The sequence below is a fragment of the Setaria italica genome, chromosome III (genome assembly GCF_000263155.2).
Source record: "Setaria italica strain Yugu1 chromosome III, Setaria_italica_v2.0, whole genome shotgun sequence".
Classification (NCBI taxonomy): Eukaryota; Viridiplantae; Streptophyta; class Magnoliopsida; order Poales; family Poaceae; genus Setaria; species Setaria italica.
In genome coordinates, this window is record NC_028452.1 from 20,752,578 (window position 1) to 20,776,625 (window position 24,048).

General features: G+C 49.5%; 2 protein-coding genes across 3 annotated transcripts; both read left to right on the plus strand.

Annotated features, from left to right (window-relative positions):
• The first annotated feature begins 6,041 nt into the window (after nt 1-6,041).
• LOC101774709 lies at nt 6,042-6,476 on the plus strand. The gene is made up of 2 exons (XM_004963717.1): nt 6,042-6,176; nt 6,219-6,476. Exons 1-2 carry the CDS (start codon nt 6,042-6,044, stop codon nt 6,474-6,476), a joined length of 393 nt encoding a protein of 130 aa, XP_004963774.1.
• A 12,371-nt stretch (nt 6,477-18,847) lies between these two features.
• LOC101779968 (protein NRT1/ PTR FAMILY 3.1) lies at nt 18,848-23,190 on the plus strand. Of its 2 annotated transcripts, none has more exons than XM_004962038.3 (3): nt 18,848-19,090; nt 21,167-21,950; nt 22,034-23,190. In XM_004962038.3, the coding sequence occupies exons 1-3, from the start codon at nt 18,988-18,990 to the stop codon at nt 22,941-22,943; spliced, it is 1,797 nt and encodes a 598-aa protein (XP_004962095.1). In that variant the 5' UTR covers nt 18,848-18,987; the 3' UTR covers nt 22,944-23,190. The 2 variants fall into 2 exon arrangements, with proteins under 2 accessions (XP_004962095.1, XP_022681110.1); XM_022825375.1 differs by lacking the exon at nt 18,848-19,090 and adding an exon at nt 20,125-21,062.
• The last annotated feature ends 858 nt before the right edge of the window (nt 23,191-24,048 follow it).

The window sequence follows — 24,048 nt, forward strand, 5'->3', positions numbered from 1 at the left end:
AATCCAGCTCCGCTTCAGGAGCATGCCGATGGACTCCGATTCCACCACATCCTTCACCGAGTCGGCGTCTGTCGCCAGCTCATCACCCGTCGGATCTGCATCGACGGAGCAAGGTCTTCACCCAAGAATCATCACGTTGCTTACTGTTGACGCCAGATTTCGTCACTAGTAGAATCGGCGCCAAAAAGAGGGGAAATCGGAGAAGCACGGTTGGGAATCGGCCAAATGGTGCTATAGTGCGGAATCGGCCGGCGACTTTTGTCTCGCTTTAGGACGAATGCACCAGAGTCCCAATCGGTAATCTTTTGCCGATAAGGAATCGGCCGATTAGGAGGGTGGACTAATTGGGCCTGTATGGGCTTAGAAAGGGATGGAAGGATAAGGTGGAGGTCAGCCCACGAGGCGTGGAGTAACTAACCTAGCACGAATTGTGCTTGTAGATATTCGTTTTCTGTTTGAATTAGAGATAGGATTCTAGTCGGTTAAGAAGTTATCTGTACGGGGCTATAAATAGCTACCTTTGTAAATCTGTAATCATCAACCAATCAATACAACAAGCTACTTTTTTCCTCGTATTTACTTTCAAGCGACTTCGCTACTACTTTTCTCTTTTCCACGAGTTCGTGCGGGTTGGCGGGGCTGCATCATCTTGATCTCCGGCCGATTCTGTGAGTTCCGTTTATCGAGTAATATCTAAGCTTTAACTCCGGGCGTATCGCTGTTGTTTCGTTTAGATTTATTCACTAGTTATCGATAATTGCTAGATTCATAGGTTTTTATCTATTTCTCTAGCCTTTATCACCAGTTATCTAGCTAGGAATTGGTAGTGTCGGCTTTCTCTGTTTTCTATTGATAAATTCATCTATTGCCGATTAGATCTGTTCCTAGTGTTGTTATCATAGCCTTGTACCGATTACTTTAGCAGTTTCCTATCTACAAGGCTACAGAGATCAGGCTGTCTCATAGCCGATTTCAGTATTACAGTAAATCAGCCGATTCGCTGATAAATTCTCTCGAAATCGGAACATAGCCGATAGAGATTTCTGAACCTGACACATATTCTTCCTTGCCAATCAACAGGTCAGATTGGCTGGCACGCCGTGTGAACCGCACCAGGGCATTCACCCGAACAGGAGCTAAGCAGATTCTCCCGGGTCGTGTGTCGGTCGCTGGGGATTCGGTTGACCGATTTCTAGCGCCAACACTTACCCAGCAAGTCGGTGGTCTCTCTCTCTCTCAGAGAGGGCCCCATAGATCCTCGTGGCAACCCGCCCACCCACGCCCTCCGATCTAATCGTGAGGCAAGATCGCATCATCAACACCATTGCTGAGTGCATCAACCTCTCCGTGGCGGCACTACGCCCCGGAAGGTCGGCGCAGGGCTCTCCTTGCGCCCCTTTCGGCATAAAGAACTCGGCTGTCGTGTTTTCCAAAAAAGTCGTGCAGTCTTTCTAGATCCAATCTGATGACCCACTCGAACCCACCCAATTTTTGGACCATGGCGAGTTTAGGTCCCTCGTCTCATCCTAACCCTAAACCCTTACGGAGAGGGTGATGATGGAAGCTCTACGACACAAGATTAGGAAGTCTTCGCTGTCTCTGTCGACAAACTCCCTCGTGATGGTGAAAGTTCCTCTCAGGAGGAAGGGCGCAACAAGAGGAATCGAGACCGCAGTAGGTGTTGCCAACAGGAAAGAGCCGAGCAAACTCATCAGCCGCCTGCCACCCCCGAAGTGGTCGACAGATCGCCCGTCCCGTTGGCACCCAATGGCACTGTCATCAGTGCCCAGGATGATGCAGGAGGTCAGCAGAGGCATCCTAACCCCTTGCATGCTCGTAATATATAGGCCGACTTAGAACAAGCCGGTCACGACATCTTCGCTACACCCCAAGCCAACCTGGGGGCTGCCTTTGCCAATCTGGAAAACCTTCCGGACTTAGAGCAACTGCAACGGATCCGGGCACGACTCCCTATCGCTAACGCCCAGATTGAGGAAAGGACCCAGGTCCTAGAATGCTCAATAAGCCGGTCATCGCACTCTAAATCTACATCTACCTGGCACTCCCATAGCCGATCTACCCAGAGTAGATCCGATCGGAGTCGAGCTGATAATGACCGCCGCAGGGGAGGTCGGCTGGAACCCATTCTAGAGGAGGAGGTAGACTAGTCTCTAAGCAACGACCACAACCCCGATGACGATGATCGCCGACTAGATAACCACCACCACGACAACCATCGCCCCGATGGACGAGGAGACCACGAACGCCGTGGCTAGCCTGGCCAGCAACCTGACCACAACCTCCGTGGCCTCCGTGGTGAGCTCAACAACCGTCACCGTGAGCGGGACAAGGCGGAGTTTCGCCGGCACACCCAGTATGACTACGACTTCGGCGCTCCAGGGGTTGGCAACCAGCCAAATCGCGACACAGAGTGTGAGGCTGGCAACCGCCAGGAGGAGGAGTTGCGCCGCCACGATGAGTATGACCGTCGCTACGGCACCCCTGGCGAAGCCTACAACACCCCAGGGCCCTACCGGTACAATACCGCCTGGTTCGCCGCATTCACCCCCCACCTCAGGGCTGTTCAGTGGCCGCCCACCTTCAAGCTAGCCATCAACGAGAAGTACGATGGTCATTCTGACCCAACGATTTGGCTGAAGACATACTTCACCATGGTCAAGGCTGCGAATGATACCTACGACTAGATGGCCGCCTACTTCCCGGTGGTGATGGGAAGCGCACCTCTGCTATGGCTCAAGAACCTCCCACAAGGCTGCATCGACACTTGGGGTCAACTCGCTAGAGCCTTCAGACCACTTACACCCAACCTGGAAACATGGAGAACCTTGGCCAAGTCTGCCAGCGGAAGAACGGAACTCTCCGCGAGTACGTCAACCACTTCTTTGACAACTGCAATAGGCTGGCCAGCGGTTAAGATCGCGATGTCATTTGGTAATTCCGTACCAGCCTCAAGAATCGCTCGATGTTCCACACCATGTTCCAGGCTGCTCCCAAGATGGTCAGAGCCATGATGCAGATCGTCAATCTTCACGTCGACACAGATGAGGCTGAGAATGTCCAATTCAAGGACGGCAAGCACCGCCACAACAACGACTACGAACCACCGGCCCATCAAGACCATCAGCCCCCAGCCCCGGCCGGAGCCCTCCCAACCTTGAAAGAGGGCCCCTGAGGTCCTCGCCGCTATAGCTGACCATGTGAGGTAGACAACCTTCCTCCAGGAGAAGTTTGACGATACGTTGAACGCCCTGTGCCCCTTCCACAAGGACGCACGCCACAATCCTCGGGACTGCACGGTCATCAAGAAAGAGCTAAGCACCCTGGTGGAATACAAGCGGCCTCGCTGGAATGACTACCGCAAGGAAGACAACCACCGCGACAATCACTACTGCGACGACCACGACAACCGCCGCTGTGATGATCGCGACGACCAACGCAGAGAAGAGCACCGTGACCAGCCTAACCCTGACACCAACTAGGGCACCGACAATGACAACGGCGAGTTCCAGCGCACCAAGCGGGAGGTTAACACCAGCATCGGTGTCCCTAAAGTTTTCTATAGCAACCGCAAGTACAAGTTGCAAAGACGGGAAGTGCACTTTGTCTCCATCACACCAGTCCAGTATCTGCGCTGGTTGGAGATGCCCGTATCCTTCTCCAGGGAAGATCACTGGGTGCACCTCCCGGACCCCGGGTCTTACCCATTGGTGGTGTGCCCCATCATAGACAGAGTCCTCCTATCCAAGGTGCTGATTGACGGTGGCAGCGGCCTCAACATAATCTTCACCGAGACCCTGAAGCGCATGGACTTCAACTTCATGCGGTCCTTCCCTGCGAAGACCCATTCTACGGCATAGTACCCGGCAAAGGATCCTATCCTATCGGGAGAGTCGTCCTGCCGGTCACGTTCGGCACCCCTGACAACTACCACACCGAGCACCTCACCTTCGAGGTTGCCAACTTCAAGACCTCCTACCATGCTGCCTTTGGTAGGCCAATGCTGGCGAGGTTCATGGCGATCCCCAACCATACCTACCTCATTCTCAAGATGCCGGCTCCAAATGGCATCCTCTCCATCTCGGCAATGTTAAAACATCCTACAAGTGCGACACGGAAACTGTGCAGCTCATCAAGACCCTGGAGTAATCGACCAACGCCATCATGATGCTCGCCAAGTCCAAGAAGGTGGACCAAAGTTACCTAATGCTCCTAGAGGTGGACGCAACACCAATAGCACTGCAGCCCGACCCGCAAGTCAAGAAGATCAGCCTCGGCCTGGAAGACCCCTCCAAGACGACCCTCATCGGGGCTAACCTCACCCCTAAATAGGAAGACATGCTCACCAGTGTCCTCAAGGACAACTCGGACATATTCATGTGGAAAGCATCCGATATGCCTGGTGTCCCATGAAAACTGGCTAAGCACTCCTTGGAGCTGAGCAAGATAGTAAGGCCGGTCAAGCAGAAGCTTTGCCGTTTCGCTCAAGATCTCAAGGTGGCCATTAGGGTAGAAATAAATAGCTCTTAGCTGCCAGTTTCATCCGTGAATGTAAGCACCCTGACTGGTTAGCAAATCCAGTCCTTGTAAAGAAGAAAATTGGTGAATGGAGAATGTATATCGACTACACCGATCTCAACAGGCACTGCCCTAAGGACCCCTTCCCTCTTCCACGCTTCGACCAAGTCGTGGACTCCACGGCCGATTGCACCCTACTGTGCTTCCTTAATTGCTACTCGGGCTATCACCAGATCACCCTCAATCCTGCCAACTAGGATAGGACCACATTCATAATGCCGTATGGCATCTACTGCTACAACACCATGACCTTTGGGTTAAAAAACGCCAGCGGCACCTACCAAGAGGCAATCCAGAGTTGCCTCGCGAAACAACTTGGCAAAAACATAGAGGCCTACGTCGACGATGTGGTTGTCAAGACCAAACATGAAGAAAACTTCATCACCGACCTTGCCCAAACCTTCGACAACCTCCGGGCCTATTGATGGAAACTCAACTCGGGCAAATGTGTCTTCGGTGTCCTGTCCAGAAAGCTCCTGGGCTTCATGATCAACCAACGCGGCATCGAAGCTAACCCCGTCAAAGTGGACGCCATCAGGAACATAGCGCAGCCGGCTAGAAAAAAGGACATTATGAAGCTTACAGGCATGATGGTGGCCCTTAGCTGTTTCATCAGCAAGCTTGGCAAAAAGGGACTCCCCTTCTTCAAGCTGCTCAAGAAGGTGGACAAGTTCGAGTGGGACAACGAGGCCCGCAAGACCCTCAAGGAACCTAAAACATTCCTCTCAACCCCTCCCATCCTGACAGCTCCAGCCGACCAAGAAATGATACAGCTATACATCTCTGTGACAACACATGTTGTGAGCACGGTGCTAGTTGTAGAACGCGAAGAACCCAACCATACCCACATGGTGCAAAGGCTGGTATATTACGTCAACGAGATCCCGAGTGACTCCAAGGTCCAGTACACGCAGGTCCAGAAATTGCTCTACGCAATCTTGATTACCTCCCATAAGCTGCGTCACTACTTCCAATTGCAAAAGATCCAAGTGGTCTCCTCCTACCCAATCGATGAAATGCTGCACAACAGGGATGTACACGGTCGAGTGGTCAAATGGTCTATGGAGCTCGGCAAATTTGACATCGACTTCTACCCACGTCATGCGATCAAGTCCCAGATCCTGGCTGACTTCGTCGCTAAATGGACTAATATCCAAGAGCCTCCCTCCCTGGAGAGGTCGGAGCACTAGATGATGTACTTCGGCGGCACCCTCAACCTCGAAGGAGCTGGCGCGGGAGTCCTCTTCATATCCTAGAAAGGCGAGCAGCTTAAGTACGTTCTCTAGATCCAATACAAGGCTACCAACAACGTCACTGAGTATGAGGCCCTCATACACGGGTTTCGCATCGAGGTCTCGCTTGGCATTAAGTGCATCCTGGTGTTTGGTGACTCCAAGGTTATCATCGAGCAGGTCAACAAGTCCTTGTAGTGCACCTAGGAAACCATGGATGCCTATTGCGCCGTGGTCCGCAAACTTGAGGCTCACTTTGAGTATCTCGAGTTCCATCATGTCCCCAGGGAACACAATGTTGCCACCACCATCCTATCCAAGCTCGGCTCGAAATGCACCCAAGTCTCGGTTGGCATCTTCGTCTAGGACTTGAGATAACCCTCTATCAAGGTTTTGGATCTGGACCAAGCTAACGGCAACATCCAGGCTCAGGTCGACCCAACGCCCACCGATGTCCTGATGATCGAGGCAGAGGATGACTGGCGCGCACCTTTCATCGCATTCATCACCGACAACATGTCCCCAGAGGATAAAGCTGAGCACGAAAAGCTCGCGCGATGCAGCACCAACTACGTTGTGATCAGTAAGGAGTTGTACAAGAAGGCCGCATCTAACGACATTCTGATGAAGTGCATCCTCCGCAACTAAGGCCTTGAACTCCTCCATAAAATCCACTCTAGTTCGTGCGGGAACCATGCTGCCTCGGGCAACCTGGTCGGGAAAGCGTTCCACTCTAGCTTTTACTGGCCAACTGCTATCGTTGACAAAACAGAGCTCGTCCAGAGGTGTAAAGGGTGCCAATTTTTCTCCAAGCAACAACACCTCCCAGCGTAGGCCTTGCGTACCATCCCACCATCCTAACCCTTCACCTGCTGGGGGCTGGATATGGTCGGCCCTTTCAAGACTGCTCCGGGTAGATACACCCATATTTTCGTGGCGGTTGACAAATTTACCAAGTAAATCGAAGTCAAGGCTGTCACCAGCATAGAGTCGGCTGAAGCCGCTCAATTCGTCGAAGAGATCACACACCACTTCGGGGTCCCCTATTGGATCATCACCGATCTAGGCAAATAGTTCATATGATCCGAGTTCTGGGATTTTTGCTAGGATAACCTCATCAACGTATACTACTCCTCAGTAGCTCACCCACGATGCAATGTCCAGGTCGAACATGCGAATGGGATGGTCCTTCAATCCCTCAAGTCTTCTATCTTTGACAACGCATCCAAGTACGCCACTAAATGGCTTCGCGAGTTACCCCACGTCATTTGGGGCCTCCGCACTCAAAAGAGTCAGGCCACCGGCTACATCCCATTCTTCCTTGTCTACGGCTCAGAGGCTGTACTGCCCACAGATGTAGCCTTTGGTGCCCAGCCTAGAAGAGCACCGTTTGGCGGCCCTCATCCAGCATACGTGGCATGAGTAGTAGCTTTGACGCTATCATGACATGAACATCCAGGAACGCTTACTCAATGTCGACGAACTAGTGCTCCGCCGGATCCAGTCCACCAAGGACATGCACAAGCTGTCGGCCCCATAGGAGGAGCCCTTCATCGTTAAAGAAGTCATCCAACCCAGCACTTACCGGCTGCAGTGGGCGGACGGCTCAAGCGTCCCCAAACCATGGAACATCCAACACCTGCGGTGCTTCTACCCCTAAGACCTAAAAGCTATGTACTCTTTTTACATTTTGCATTGAATAAATAAAACCCCAGAGGTTCCTTGTGTACCTACCACCTTCTCGCTTCCTTACCCGAGCCCTTACTCATGCTCGGGGGTTGTTTCGACCTGATCGACGGACCATACCCTTGCCATTTTGCTCAGGGGCTTCCCCCGTTATGTGCCGACCTTCGTGTCTCACCCCTTCTCCTTCCCCTCCCACGGCAAATATGACTAACTCATGTGGACGGTGTCCTAGCTCGTGAAACCCAGACAACTTTGCACCTGCCCCCTCTACAAGCTCGAGATCCACTCTCAGCAGAGTGCTGGCCAAACAAGGTTGGGCACTTAGCGGCTATAGGTCTAATCCACTTGATGTCCTGTCATATACAATAAAGGAGGGTGGATGCTTTCCATTTTCACAAGTCATCTATTTACATAATTATCCATAATCTGGAACAAATTGATACACCACAAGTTCTGTTTTATAGGTCCAGCTCCTTAACAACATTCTCCACCACACCATTAAACTCCTTGGCCAGTTCCGGGAGTTTCCTCATGTCAAAGTCCACTACGACCCCTGCACCAGCACACTCTAGAGGAATCCGTGGGAAGTGCATCTTTAGTACCACCAAGACATTCTTGGTGCACTCCATCACGGTTTCCTTTAGCAATCCTTTTAGTTGGCCAGGCGCACTCTTAAGGTGATCGAGAAGTGGCATCGGCCCGGCTGGGTCAGCTTCCAGTTGGACCATGTCCATCACATAGCCGGCCGCCCTGCGCAGACCTTCCAGCTCCACCTCCAGCCCTGCAATCACCAATTGGTCACGCTTAAGACTTTGCATTGCGGTGACTAAGCATTGGTCAGTGTCCTTATGCAAGCCAACCTCATAAGCCAGTTTCTACGACACTGCATACTCATAGTGAACTACCACATCGTGATCTTGCTGGAGCTGGGCGTTGGCCGCCTCGCACTCCTTGAGGTCCTGGCTGAGCCTATGCTCCCTTGCATCAGCATCTGCCCATCAGAATCAACACACATAAGCACCAGGAGTTCAGGATTAGAACCAAGCCAGCAGGTCGGAGCAACATACCTTTTAACAGTGCATCGAGGTCACCCTGGATTTCCTTGGTTATCTGTTTATGTTCGGCAAGCTCTCGGTCCTTCTGCTTGAGTAGCTTCACGGCGTCCTCCTTGGCCCTCTTGAGGTCGGCCTCAAGCTGCTGTGCCTTAAGACTGTTGAAGCATCCCCACATCATCAGAGACTAAATATGATACAAATATCAGTTCCAGGAGGCTGATAACACATTTATTCAATAGATAGTTCAAATACCGTACAACTCCCAAGGGAGTGGGCGCGAAAGCCACGCCGAAATGATGAGCAAATAAATCACAGCAGCGAGTCAAGCTATTGTCAAGCGACAGCACTCAGGACTACACGGCAGTGGAAGCACTCTGCAAAGGCCAACACCACAGGTAGCGTTGGGTGCGGAAGCGACCTCCTACTCAAATTCCTCGGCAATGAAGTCTGGGTCTTCCTCTGTAGCAACAAACAAGAGTGAGTACAAAAGTACTCAACAAGTCCAACCCCATCCATGGAGGGGGATACAATCAAGAATATGCTCAAGATAACAAGGATAAGGCTAAGGTTTATTTTTGCCATAAAGCTAGGTTTTTCCACACATGCAGGGGTTCCTTTTCAAAGAGATTTTCACAAAACATTTTCTTTAGTACTCGAATCTATAAGAGGGGTTGATCTTACACAAAGGATCCAATTTTTAATGCTACTGGACTCCCCGTCCACAGTAGCTCACGACGCGACTGCCGGACACCTTCCAAAATTCAACTCACACCATGGAAAGCATCCATCACCCAAACACTAGTTATGTGTGCAAGCCGTAACTCGTCCAATGCCGTGGACACAGCTATCTGGATAGGTTCTAACTCTGCAGAGGTTGTACACTTTACCTATAAGTAGGGTACCGCAGCACGATCACCTTTGTGTTGGTGCAGATCCTATCAAAGCCATTACCCACCTTAGCTAAGAATGACTAGCCAACATGGAAGCAACCAAGGGTTAATGACCTTCCAACGATGTCTTAACCGGGATTTAAGTTCACAAAGTTTTTAGTCCTTCTCCATGGTCTCCCATTGCTCACCAGCTCTCTTGATGACTAATAGACCAGCTAGTGGGATTTATGCTAAGCCGCCGCCCACACAACGGTCGAGTGGTTGCATGATAGTAGGTTAGGCAATATGGCACATCACTTGGTCCTTAAATGTGACAAGATGGATATCTCCCAACCTTTCTCAACCATAAAGGTATGAGCCCAACTTACTGGCATTTCACACAAGAAACACCCATCCATCTCATCTAAGAATTTCCTTTCTTTATTTTCGAAAATCTATTTTCTCATTTGAAAACACTCACACATTTATCCTTTAAATAAACTATTGTGGTCATGATTGAATTGAGTAACAAGGTCCGAAGCATTCTAGCAGTAATTATCATCCAAACAGAGCAAATCATATTTAGAGATAATTATAGGACAAATAAGAAATGTTCATAAGAATCAAGGGATGGCTATCCAACCGTATTTCAGCAGTAAAACAATATACAATTTTGTAAAACAGGCCAATAGGTTGTGTTTGAAAACTAGGAATAAATATGCATCAAAGGGTGAGATTGGAGTTGCCGTCCTCAAAGCCTTCCGGAGGTTCTTGCTCGCGGTGCTGGTCCTCGGGCCTGGGCTCACGGTCAAACTCTTCCTCGGGTACTCCACGACCTAGGGCACACACAATCGAGCACACAATAAATAAAAGAAAATAAGATTTTACCCGTTGAGCTTCGAACAGAGAACGCGAACGAAAAGTAGAAGGAATGAGTATTTCCATGAAATTTGGATATGACTTGGCGGAAGTATATTGGAGGATGACGTGGTCGAATTTGGGATTAATTGGAGGAAGTTTGGCGCATGAAATGATGAGATAACCGTGTATTTAGGGGTCAAAACAAGGCTTTAGGACTAAACTGCGAGAAACCAGGGACCTATTTGTAAATACTTTTGGGAGGCGGAGGGGTTGATCTATGGAAAGAGTATGAGAGAGGTGGGAGGGTTATTTCGTGAATAGAGAGAAGTAGGAGGTTACATCGAAATTGGGGGGGGGGTCTTCTTCCTCCTTTGAACCGTGACTTGGAGAGGAGAGAGGAGGGGAAATCCGGTGGGGGCGGCCGGCCATGGCTCGCTGGCAGCGAGCTTGGGCGGCGGGGGAAGGTGGAGGAGGCCGTGGGGACTCCGTTTTGCCCCTTACCTTGGGGATTTGGTTGTTGGGAAGGGGCGGCCGGTGGAGGATAGGAGGCGGTGGCGGTCGGGCGTAGGGGGAAGGCGGGCTGCTCGGTGAGGTGATGGTGGGGCGACGAGGCAAGGCCGGGGCTCTAGCAGCTTTTATAGGCGGCGAGGAAGGAAGCTGCCGGTGGGGGCCTGGACGGGGCGGGCGTCGCCGCGACCGGCGCAAGGCGGGGCTAGCGCGGTGGTGGAGAGGGGGCCGGAGGCACGGCCGGGTAGGCGCGGTGGCGGAGCGGGGGCCGATGGGGGACAAGCCGGCAGCACGGTCGTCGAGGCGCGGCCGGCCGGGGTCGGGGATGGCGTGCCAGGAAGCAGGGGGCGCCGGGCATGGGCCCTGCGTGAGAGGCGAGAGAAAAAAAGGGGGGGGCGCAGGGGCGCAGGCGCGGGCGATGGGCCCCACACGCCGGTGGTGAGGAGAGAAGGGAGGGGGGCCGGCCAGAGGAAGTGGCGCTAGGAGGGGGGCTAGCTTGGAGGGTGGCGTGCGTGACCAGCCAGGGAAGAAGGTAGGAGAAGGAAGAAGAAAGAAGAAGAAGGAAGAAGAAAGAAGAAAGAGAAGGAAGAAAAAGAAAAGAGAAAACAAGGAAATAGGAGAGAGAGAGAAAAAAGAAAGGGAGAGTCAGCGGTGATTGCAGAATGCGGTCGGAGCATGCGCGGCGGTCTGTCGACCGGCAGGCGGCGAAATTTACGGAGAGGATAAAAGGATGGTTGTCGGCTTCGGGTGCCGGGATGGCGAAATCGCCGGGACGATTTAGATTTTCGGGTGCTCAACGGTAAAAAGATTTTGGAAACAATTTTTAGCGGGTGATTTGAGTTGGTAGATTTTACGGGTGTTACAACGGTATTCCTCGGCTCGCTAAATCGTGTCTACCTTCTTGTGCGCACGCACGGCTAGATTCTGCCCACACACTAAACTCAGCACACTGGAAAGAAATGAAACCTCAAATGCAGATCTCCAATGGTAGTTGGCATACTTACATATAACAGTGTAGAGACCTTGGAAGACGTCTGCTGTAGCTCAGCAAGGTCCTTCTTGTCTTCCAACACGTCCCCAACAAGGCTATCTCCTTCTTGCATATCCACGTCGGCATCCTCGGCGAACCTCTCTAGCAGTGGATCATCCCTGGGCAGCTCCTCCAGGTGGGATGTAGCTCCAGCTCTTTCACCAGTCACTTCTGTAGCCCCGGAGCTGGCTGCAGTAGCGTGCATAGCAACCGCACTTGAAGCCGCAGCATCCTCGACCATGCCCTACTTTGGCACCGGAACTTGCACTGCTTCTCCTCCCACCCGACGATCTTGGTCCTCACCGGCCTCTGGAGGTGAGGAGTGCTGAAGGATGTGGCCGCTCGCTCCTTCAGCATGACACAAACCAACAGTCGGCTGTGTACCAAACTCATCATCTAGCACGTTTTTCCTGTATTGTTGGTGCAAAAGGAAATATGAGAAAGACATGCAGCAAAAGAATCATGAGGTGGATAATATAACTAGATTACACTTACATGGTGCTCTATTTCACTCAAAACTTGGGACAAAAGGGTGGTGGCAGCACCAACATGTCTTCGCTTGGTGTCCCTCCTCCCTCCCTCCCCCGAACCTCCGCCTTCAGCTTCTCCTTGATTCGCTCTGCATCGGCCGTGGTCATCTCAAGGAGCTCGGCCTTCATCTTCTTAGCGACCGGGCTTGGCAAGTCGGACTCCTCATCCACTTTGCTGGTCGATCCGTCCGTGGGGGCAGTGCTCGATGCAGTCTTTTCCTTCCTCCCGGCCACTTTTTTCCTCTTACTGCTCAGCTTCTGAGAATTAGAGGCGGGAAGTTTCTTCACGGCCTGCCGTGTCCGGCATCCAACTGGCACGGAGTCCTCAGCCCTGCTGCCCTCGTTTGGTGCATCCTCATCCGACCCTTCAATGGAGGAGTCCGACTCCCAATCAAGGGCAACAGGCAGCTGGTCAGACTCGGTGGTCGGGTGGATCTTGGGATGCTGCTGGTAGGCTCCTCCGGGAAGCGATGCCATACAGAAGAACTCAAGCTCACGGCTCTGGTCAATCAACAAGATCGGTCAGAGAAAATGCAAAAGTAAAGTAGGAAAGCCAAACGATGTAATTAAGATCTTACTGTGTCCACCAGCCTCTTGAGGGAGTACGTCTTGGGGTAGCACTTGTTCTTGATGACACCACCGAAGAACTCACATACAAGGTTGGAAACTTCTTCCTTCGACACCTTTCGCTGCACCTCTCGGGTCGGAACCAGTAGCCCTGAGTACTCATACGCCGGGTGGACCCTGTCCTTGATCGGCTGCTTCAGCCGCCGACAAAAGTTGATGCTGACAGCCCCGACTGTGATCCCACGACCTTTTAGGTTGGCAATTTCCTTCAACAGCTGCTTCACCTAAACCATTTCCGCAGAGGTCAACTGGTTTGACCACTCCGGCATTGTCAAGGGTGCATATCCAAGGTGGGATGACAGCTTGGGCTTCTGATTGTCGATAAGGAACCATTCCTTGTACCACCCCTTGTTCGAGTCCTTGAGCTTCAGCGAAAATCCACAACCACAGATCAATCTCGACTTCTCCTTGGTCAACACAATTTTCAATTGGTAGAGATATTCCACAGATTCAAATGGGGAGGAATGCTGAGGAAAGCTTCGCAAAGGTGGATAAAAACTGTGATCTCCAAAATAGAGTTAGGGTTGAGATGCACTAACTTGATCTTGTAGTACTTTAGCAACCCACAGAAGAAATCTCCCGTCGGGATCCCAAATCCACGCTTGAAGAACACCGAGAAGACAACAGCCTCTGTCCTGTCCTCAGTAGGGAAGTCTTGGCCGGCGGTCACCTTCCACTCCAGCAGCATGTTGGGCCCAAGGAGACCCCGGTTGACTAGGGCCTAGATTCGCTCCTCGGTCATCACGGACTTCACCCAATAGGTGGAAGGGTCCAGTGCTTGCTCCACCGCTATCACTTTAGTCTCTACCCCTCGTGATGCAGATCTAATGTGGGCGGGTCTCTTGGTTTGCATACAGCGGGGACAGGCGGCGCAGAGGCGGTGGCTACAACCTTCGGGTGGAGGAGTGGTGGATGCGGCGGCATGACTTAGGGCTCTCAGGCGCGATGATGATAGCATTGGCAGTGGCGGTGCTTGACGGTGAGTGTGGGGCAATGAAAATGAAAATGCGCCTCTTCGGCTTTTGAAGGCATTAACGGCGTAAACCTAGCACTGGAATCCGCGGATCCCCCATTACGACACATGCGATGGATGGAAGCCACGGGTTTTCCGTTAAATCTCACGGCGTACCTCCGTGGCTCCGCCAGTCCTCGTGCTCGGGGGTTGGTCGCCTATCTCAGGTCAGCGTGCCTCCGTGGCTCCGCTAGTCCTAGTGCTCGGGAGATGGGCACCTATCTTAGGTTAGCGTGCCTTCGTGGCTCCGCCAGTCCTCGAGCTTGGGGGCTGGGCACCTATCTCAAGTCGGCGTGCCTCCGTGGCTCCGCTAATCCTCGCGCTCGGGGACTGGGTGCCTATCTCAGGTCGGCATGCCTCCGTGGCTCTGCCAGTCCTCACGCTCGAGGGCTGGGCACCTATGTCAGGTTAGCGTGCCTCAGTGGCCTCGCTAGTCCTCGCGTTTGGGGGCTGGACGCCTATCTCAGGTCAGCGTGCCATCTTGGCTCCGCTAGTCCTCGCGCTCTGGGGTTGGGCGCCTAACTCAGGCCAGCATGCCGCCTTGGCTCCGCCAGTCCTCACGCTCGCGGGCTGGGCGCCTATTTCAGGTTATCGTACCTCCTTGGCTCTGCCAGTCCTCGCGCTCGGGGGCTGGGCGCCTATCTCAGGTTGGCGTGCCTCCTTGGCTCCGCTAGTCCTTGCGCTTGGGGGCTAGTCACCTATGTCAGGTCGGCGTGCCTTCGTAGCTCCACCCTTCCTCATGCTCAGGGGTTGGGCGCCTATCTTAGGTTGGCATGCCTCGCGCTTGGGGGTTGGGCGCCTATCTCAGGTCGGCGTGCCTCCTTGGCTCCGCTAGCCCTCGTGATCGAGGGCTGGGCGCCTATGTCAGGTCGGCATGCCTTTGTGGCTCCGTCAATCCTCATGCTTGGGGGCTGGGCACATATCTCTGGTTGGCATGCCTCTTGGCTCCGCCAGTCCTCATACTTGGGGGCTGGGTGTTATATTTGGATTCGTTTTATGACGGAAATAATACATCAGATTCTTAACCATTGAACCGATTACTTTAATCGCTTCAATGCTTGGGGGATACTCCATATGGAGTGCGTCTTGCAACGTCCTCCATGTGCTTTCCTTCGATCTACAGGATGCCAGACATCCCGGAGCTTGGCAGTTGCATAGCCATGTGCATTTGGTCATACGCCTGTGGAAGCTTCGATTTTTCTTCCTTTTTTGAGCACTGTGCAGCCTCTCCATCACTATGATGACACCGCAATTTCAGTCGAGTGCATTACAAGCTTCGTTGCACATCCACCAAACTCCTGTTCGATTCCACATCGCTCGGGGGCTTAAGGGATAAAGGTACCCACGGGTCCCCACCGACCAAGATACTCGTCGACTTTGACAGGTGGGCCTGCCCAACCATGCCGTGTGGGCCAAGGCATGAAGACATGTGAAGCGCAAGCTAGGAGGCCGGGCGAATCAATTCAGCCTGGATATCATGGGATTCATGTTGTAAACCGACTCAGATTTATTTCCTTGTAACAACTGAATAGGATTAGATCCTATTCGACTTGTAAACCTAGGTCGTCAGCCTATATAAGGCGGTTAGGGACACCCCCTAGGATAGAGAACCCAACGCACGTTAACTCTTCGCACCTGCGATTAGCAATACAATAAACTAGAACACATGATGTAGGGTATTACTCTCCGGAGGTCCAAATCTGTCTAAACCTTACACCCCTGTGTTACCATTCGAGTTCTTCATCTTACGATCTTCCCCGTCTACAAATCTACCACCTAGGTAACCCCTAGTGGACTGCCGATCACTAAATCCGATACAGCCATATTTGCGCACCAACATTTATCTTTTTTTTTGTTTCAACAGCATGACCATTACCTGTTGATGAGATTCGATCTAATTCACAAAAGAAAAAAGAGACAAAAAAATAAAGAAAATAAATTTTATTGACACTTGGGATCCGATGATTCGTAATCCAATTTAGTACTCTCTCCGTTGCAAATTGTTAGTTTAGCTTTTTATTCTAAGTCAAATTTATATAACTTCAATCAAGTTTGTTTGAAAATATATTAATATCTACAATATCAAATGAATACACTATCAAGGTATATTTCATGATCTATTTAGTAAAACTAGCTTGGTGTTGTAGATATTTGTATATTGTTCTATAAACTTGCTCGATCACTTAATACAAAACTAAAACGACTTACAATTTCAAACAAAGTGAGTAACAAGTTTTTGCTAGATAATATACACCCAAAAATGCATCATACATTTTCTCCACAAGCGCACTGAAGTTTATAAATTTAGATGAATATTTTAAATTTGCACTATGATCAACAAAGAATTGTGCCAGTCTTTGTCCCATGTAGCCACTTCAGTGCCATGCCAAAGCCATAATTTATGAATAATAGTCTAATACTAGTTGCAATCTAGGTGTACATGTAATCCCAACTTTATCATCAATTTATATTTTATTTTACCTTCACTTTTTTGTATAGCTACTATGCTTTCTTCATGATATAAAAAATTCAAGTCTAGGGCTATCATAATAGCATTTTTCATTTGCAAACATAGCTCAACTTTGTTAGAATTTTCACGATGGAACCTGTGCATATACATTTGGGTCTCCGACTCAGTACGAGTGCTCATATTTTTACTAATTATTATTTTTTTAGTAGTTGGTGATGTGCCTATTGACATCGGAACGCCTGTATGACTTCGTCAATCTCAATATATATTGGCTCATATTCTCGAAGGTGTTTATAGAGGTAGTGTGTGTGGTTTTATAAGGATGAATGTGTGTATGTGCACTGTGAGCGTTTGGCTCATATTCTCGAAGCCCATCTTATCTCTTTTTTCCCATTTTTACCAAGCTATGTTTCTATTTTTACTATTTATATTAAAAGCTAATGCGAATTTAAAAATTGATATCTTATTGCATACAATGTGCAAACTTTATGTTTAAATCATGTTATCTTCTAGGGTGTCTTAGGGTAGTGCTGATCGGTAATTTATAAATGAACATATATGTCTTTTTGTTAATTATTTCATTATGGGAAGGATAGGTAATTTATAAATACTAGTACATATATTGCAAGGGAGAAAAATAAAAAAATATCGCTCTTGTTTACTTGGCAAATTTGGGAGGTGCCAAATTACTGTTACAGCACTGTAGCACACTGTAGCGTTTCGTTTGTATTTATGAATTATTATCCAAATATTGACTAATTAGGCTTAAAAGATTCGTCTCGCAAAGTACAACAAAACTGTGCAATTAGTTTTTAATTTCGTCTACATTTAGTACTCCATGCATGTACCGCAAGTTTGATGTGATGGGGAATCTTCTTTTTGCATAGTGTCAAAGTTAGGAGTTGGGGGTGAAGTAAACAAGGGGAAAAGAGGGGAGACTAGATCCGCTTGGCGACAGGGCGAGGGGAGACTCGGTGCAGCGGACAGGGAGACTCCATTTGGTTGGTGACAGGGCAAGGGAGACTTAGCATGGCTGTTGGTGGCTGTGATGTTCCGTTCCTGTTAAGCCAGATCACCATGACATTGAGTACCCGTTGCCCATCCCTTTTTCATGGCTTTCCCAATATGCTCCCTACCTTCGATGTCTCCTTTCCGTGGCCCTACTTTCTGCGAGCTACGAGTTTTATTTGATCAAGTTTTTAAGAGAGGTGTGATGTATTCAATGTTACCTAAATCCTAAACGCTAAACAGCCAGCACCTACCATTTAGCTCTTTATTCAGACTAAACGATCAATTAAACGGGTTAAACGTTCATTAAACAGGCTAAACGGATGATTAAATGGACATGGATAGACACTGTGCAGCATGTAAATAGGCTAAACGGCTGTGTACATGAACACTGGATGTATTTGATAAGAAAATGTACTAAGAGTGGGGTTAGGAGTTTTGATTATGGTAGGGCCTGAGCCCCACCTGTCAGTGGCACATGACGGATCAAAAGTCAATGGACGGAAGAACGGTATGCTCTTTAGCCGTCTCAGCTCTCAAGGGTAACACTGATCGGTAATTTATTGATGAATATATACGCCTTTTTGTTAGTTATTGCATAATGGGAGTGATAGGTTTATAAATATGTATGTAATTTGAACATAACTATTTCTTTTAGTAAGAGCTGTGAGTAACTTTGTTTTTTCTTCAAATGAGTACGCCTAGGCCTTAAGAGTAAAAGTGGGTCTCCTTCTGTTGCCAATAATTAAGAAAGATAATAGTACTCCTATAATTATTAGAGACTTTATTAGCTTATTAGTATACAACTTATGACGAGAGGCAAAACAATCATGAAAAGTTACCCGAGGGCGCATATTGCTTAGTTTGTTAGATTACTTTGATGGAACTTGCAAATTCGGTACAATTCTTCAAACTATATTCGTCTGGTTGTTAGTCGACTTATCAATAAAAAGATATTTACGGTTTCTTCGTCAGCCTCAAGACTTCGCATTTTAGTAAACACTTCGCATTTTAGTAAACTGTTGAAATTATATGTGAACGTCCACGTGTACAACACTACAACTATTTAAAAACATTATAAAATTCTGACAAATTTAAAAGGAAAGCCCCACGTATATTTGTTGGCTGCAGTTGATACGGTTCGCAAAATCTAGAGCACCGAGTGGTGACCGGAGATTACCAAATACTAGCAATCCACCATACGTGCTCCTGCCACCTCCTGATGTGACTGCAGTGGATGGATTCCAGTGGGGTGCAGTGGTGCCCGGGACACATCCCGTTCCCGGACCGCTTTGCGCGTACATGTATCTATTCCAACCCAATCTTAACCCGATTCCTCTTTAAAAGCGTGCGTACAACGCATCCCCCCGTCTCCATTTCCCACACGCGTAACAAGTGTTGCGTGCCGGCACCCAGTGCCTGCCTAACTGTAGCTAACTAATAGCTCTTCCACTGGGCGCCCTGAGGCTGCTTCTCCTCTGACGGAGCAGGAGGTGGGGGAGCAATGGCGGCTGAGGATGGGAGAGAGGAGAAGAGGGGCGCGGAAGCGGCGGTCGCGAGGAAGGCGAAGAAGCAGGGAGGGTTCAGGACTATGCCCTTCATCCTAGGTGAGTGATTCACTCCTTCAAGTCCTCTGCTTACTCCATATGCTTTGATCAATTGATCTGATCTGTTCTGCTTAGAATCCTGCTTTTACTCGACTGGATTGTCCTTCAGATTCTTCCTCTGTTTCTTGAGCTGGGTGCCTCTGCAATTAATTAGTCTCCATTTTTCATCGCCAAAATTCATAACCTGTTGTTGGGGGGAAATCGTAACTGCTCATCAGAAGATAGCATGGGAACTGAACTAATAAAGAACGTTACCAAAATCTCTCGTTGCAATTTGCAAGTACTTTTCTTTTGAACTTTCATTCCAATACTGTCCCTGCATGCACGCCACCTTTCGGTGCTGCAACGGGAACGGACGCTGCATGTCTGAACACGCTGCTGAACGATACCACAGAGCACGCCAGTCCACGCATATACGGCACTCCTCCTTTCGCACCAGTCCTTGTTGTTTTCCCTCTGGGTCAAACCAGTCTATTGTGCTCGACCGACATGGGCAACTAAAAAATTGATGTCTTTGGATTTACGTCCGATGATTCAGCCAAGAACAGCATCAAGGATCTCCTTTAAGAGTAATGAAATTCTAAACTGCCAAACTGTAGCTATCAGTGGCGGCGATCAATCAACCATAATGACCTTATTGACCATGTTTTGGCTATCTTTTAGGTGAGTTGAGAACACCTTTTTATTTAATAATTTAGGAATCAGAACACCTTTATAATTATCAATTTAGGAACCTATGTTGATAGTAACAATGTAAGGCTGAACTGCTGGTAAGTGTATTAGTTTTTTAAAAAAAATTAAAGCTGAAGTAACAATGTTTCTATTGACACACAAGAAAAATCCCTTGATTTGCACATGTCTCTACGTTTTGAGGTTTTTGTTTGAATAATTTCACTATGGCAGTGTTGTGAATATTATACTACTCCCACCGTTCTAAATTATAGGCCGTTTTGACTTTTGTAGATTTATAGACTTTGTTATGCACTTTGATATACCTTATGTCTAGATGCATAATAATATTTAATTATGCATCTAGAAAAGCTAAATGACTTATAATTTAGGATGGAGGGAGTAGCTTTGAAAGAACGAGAGCCTTAAGCCTACAATATGAGTTCAGGACTTCAGGTCTTCAGAAAAAGCTGCAGTTTATTGATCATATCCAAATGAAAAGAATGTGATCTTGTATTTGTAGAGCTTGAGCGAAAGGGGGTCTCCAGTTGAATTGGTTAGATGGCCTCAGTAGCACTCCTCAGGTCCTAGATTCGACTTCTCGTGGGAGCAAATTTCAGGCTAGGTTTAAAAATTAAAAAAAAATCCCCTGCGTGAGAAAAATTTTTTCTTTGAAAAAAATCCGGGAGCTGTTTTACCCCTCTCGGGTCGAGTTTTTATTTGTAGAGCTTCAGGCGGGGGATATGCTAAAGTTATAACCACATTAAGGCCTGTTTGTTTCCACTATTGGAGGATCCAGCTTTTAAGTTCCAGCTTGTGATCCAAAGTCCAAACATACTAATTAAGTAATTATGGTCCAGCTTTTACAATCTACCATGTTACCAACCCTAGATTGTTCAATCACACAAGCTACCTCATCGTAGCTTTTACTAGCTTGTGAGGCAACAACCTGGGCTGGATTCAAAACAGGCCCAAAATTAGGCTTTAGAAATATATGGGTGCATAAAGATACAGAATCTCACCTGAAAAGGAGCTCAGAGTTTATTAGGATACACCATTGAGCGGTTGAGCCTATGTTAGGAGATGTGAAGGTTCCTCTGGTTCCACTGCAACTTTCCCTATTAAAAATAAGGGCTCTTGTTTTCAGTTGCTTGAAAACCAAGCTTTTCCGTCAACGGAGCACCCTCTCTTCCAAATAAACATGGGTTAGAATTACGGTGGAAAAAATGAACTACTCTTCCCGCCAATCCCTCCTAATACCTATGGAGTGGGGAGAATTACGAAATATCCAAATAAAGACCTCGTAAGTTCAAATCCACAGTATGCTAGTACGATTCTATCAGCAGTACCATCTTCATCGAATTTGAACTGACGTTTCCCGCCATGCTTGTGCACGACGACACACAGCCAACGACTTCTGCGACCGGCTTGCCTCCGTGGGTTTCACCTCGAACCTCATCACGTACCTCACCCTTCAGATGCACCTGCCGCTCGTCCACGCCTCCAACATCATCACCAACTACAACGGCACGGCGAACCTCACCCCGCTCGTCGGCGGCCTCATCGCCGACTCCTTCGCCGGCCGCTTCTGGACCATCACGTTCGGCTCCTTCGTCTACCAGCTCGGCATGGTCTGCCTCACCCTCTCCGCCGCGCTCCCCTCGCTGCATCCGCCGCCCTGCGCCAAGCACGCCGCCGACTGCCAGCGCGCGTCCTCCTACCAGATCGCCGTGCTCTACCTGTCGCTGCTCTGCACGTCCATCGGCACCGGGGGCACGCGCCCCTGCACCGTGGCGTTCGGCGCCGACCAGCTCGAGCTGAACGCGCAAGGGCGCCGGGGCGCCAGGCCCATGTGGAGCTTCTTCAACCTCTACTTCTTCACCGTCGAGCTCGCCAAGCTCACGGCCGTGACCGCCGTGGTGTACGTCCAGGAGAACGTCGGGTGGGGTTGGGGGCTCGGCGTGCCCACCATCGCCATGCTCGCCGCCGTGATTGCCTTCGTGTCCGGGTACTCGCTCTACGTCAGGATGCCGCCGGCGGGTAGCCCCATGGTCCGTCTGGCGCAGGTCGCCACCGCCGCGTTCAAGAAGCGGAAAGCCACCGTGCCGGACCCGAGCCTCCTGTACGAGGACAAGGAGCTCGATGCCGGCATCTCCACCACCGGCCGCCTTCTTCACACCGACCAGCTAAAGTAAGTTGAATAAATTTGGACGAAGTGCTTCGGAATTTGAGGTGCACGTACGAACTGACTTGTCGTTTCTCAAATCTCAATAGGTTCTTCGACAAGGCGGCTATAGTGACGGACGGCGACGTGCTGCCGTCCGGCGAGCCGAAGCTGTGGCGGCTCTCGACGGTGCACCGTGTCGAGGAGCTCAAGTCGATCATCCGCATCCTGCCGATCTGCGCCGCCGGCATCATCCTGGTGACATCGTCGTCGCACAACCACAGCTTCGCCATTCAGCAGGCGCGCACCATGGACCGCGACCTCACGCCGCACTTCAAGATCCCGCCAGCGTCCATGCTCATCTTCACCAACCTCGCCATGCTGCTGACACTGGCCTTCTACGACCGCGTGCTCGTCCGAGTGCTCCGCCGCTTCACCGGCCGCCCCAACGGCATCACCCACCTCCAGCGAACGGGCGTCGGCTTGACCATCGCCATGCTGTCGAACGCGGTGGCCGCCGTCGTCGAGCGACAGCGCAGGTCCGTGGCTGCCGCAAGCGGGCTGCTCGACGATCCCAAGGCCACCCTGCCGATGAGCGTCTTCTGGCTGGTGCCGCAGTTCACCATCCACGGCATCGCCAACGCCTTCATGGACGTCGGTCGGATGGAGTTCCTGTACGACCAGGCGCCGGAGAGCATGAGGAGCACGGCGGCGGCGCTCTACTGGCTGACCTTCTCGATCGGGAGCTACCTCGGCACGCTGCTGGTGACCATCGTGCACGCCAAGACGCGGCGGAGCGGGCAGTGGCTCCCGGACAACCTCAACCGAGGTAAGCTGGACAACTACTACTGGCTCGTCGTCTCTCTGGAGGTGGTCAACCTCGTCTACTTCTTCGTCTGCGTCAAGTACTACACCTTTAAGCCGTTGGAGACGGTCGGAGGAGAGGAGGAGGTCGAGCTCTACCATGGCAGTGGCAATGGCACCGATGGCGCCAAGAAGCAGGGTGGAAGCTTCAAGTAGCTTGGTGGTTGCTTCGACCATGATCCCCAACTAGAAGACTTGTGCTGGGATGAAATAATGGTATTTAGATAACCTTTTTGTCATATTACCATAATCTTACCGATTCTAAGAACTTTACCAGTAGCACACTGTGTAAGGTAATTGTTCGAGAAATGCAGGAGTATCTGTTTATTCCCAGATTTCTACGCTTGATTTTGATCTGTAACATTATACATCACTAATACAAGAGCATGGAGAGTAAAGACCACTTTAGAAAGTCAGTGAAATGAAAGAAAACCCTGCAAAATATAAAATTCGAGGCAACTCATTTCATATATAAAAGAAGAAAAATTAGGGGATGAAACAAGAATCTTTGGACTATCGATCCAACAAAATTCATATAAAAATAGATATGAAATCACATGGGATATTGAGCAGATAGTAATATCCTATCCATCAAAAAAAGAAATAAAAATGAGAGGGGCTTCAGGTATTTAATCAGAAAAGACTGAAGTAAAAAAATAAATAGAGAAAAAGGAGTGGCTTATATTTATTTTCATGATGCTATGTTATAACGTTAAACATCACTTTGTGCTGTCGTAGTTGCCTAAAGTAGTACTGTTATGTTTTTAATTATAGAGCATTAACATTATGTTGCAACGGTGCATTCGCACTTTTAATCATAGATAGAGCTAGGATTTTAGTTAAGGACAGCACACAAATTACATTTTTTTAGAAAATGGAAATATATCCATCCTCTACCATAAACATTCGCAGCCAAATTCTCAGCTCAACAGCTGATCATAAAAAAAGAGAGAAAGAATCCACATGAAGAGAAAATAATCATAAGCAATGTCTAATATTACTTATCCATTCATTGCTTTGCTCGTCGAATGGACGGTATTCCTTATGTCCTCACGCTGCATTGATAAATCATAGTCAATATGTTCCCCTAGGTAACCTCTAAAGCAATGTAGGAAGATCACCCACGAGCAGCCGAGCATGAACAGGGAATTCTGAAACACCATATGGACATCCAAGATGACATCTTCAGGAAGAACGTGACGCAATGACGTCATCATCGCCAGCCTAAGTATAGAGCTGGGTTTACACCCGGAGATTCAAA

Coding starts and splice junctions, on each gene's coding strand:
- LOC101774709 (XM_004963717.1), top strand. CDS start 6,042: ATGGATGCCTATTGCGCCGTGGTCCGCAAACTTGAGGCTCACTTTGAG. Junction 6,177..6,218: donor CGAAATGCACCCAAGTCTCG/GTTGGCATCTTC, acceptor CCCTCTATCAAG/GTTTTGGATCTGGACCAAGC.
- LOC101779968 (XM_004962038.3), top strand. CDS start 18,988: ATGGCGGCTGAGGATGGGAGAGAGGAGAAGAGGGGCGCGGAAGCGGCG. Junction 19,091..21,166: donor GACTATGCCCTTCATCCTAG/GTGAGTGATTCA, acceptor GACGACACACAG/CCAACGACTTCTGCGACCGG. Junction 21,951..22,033: donor CTTCACACCGACCAGCTAAA/GTAAGTTGAATA, acceptor AAATCTCAATAG/GTTCTTCGACAAGGCGGCTA.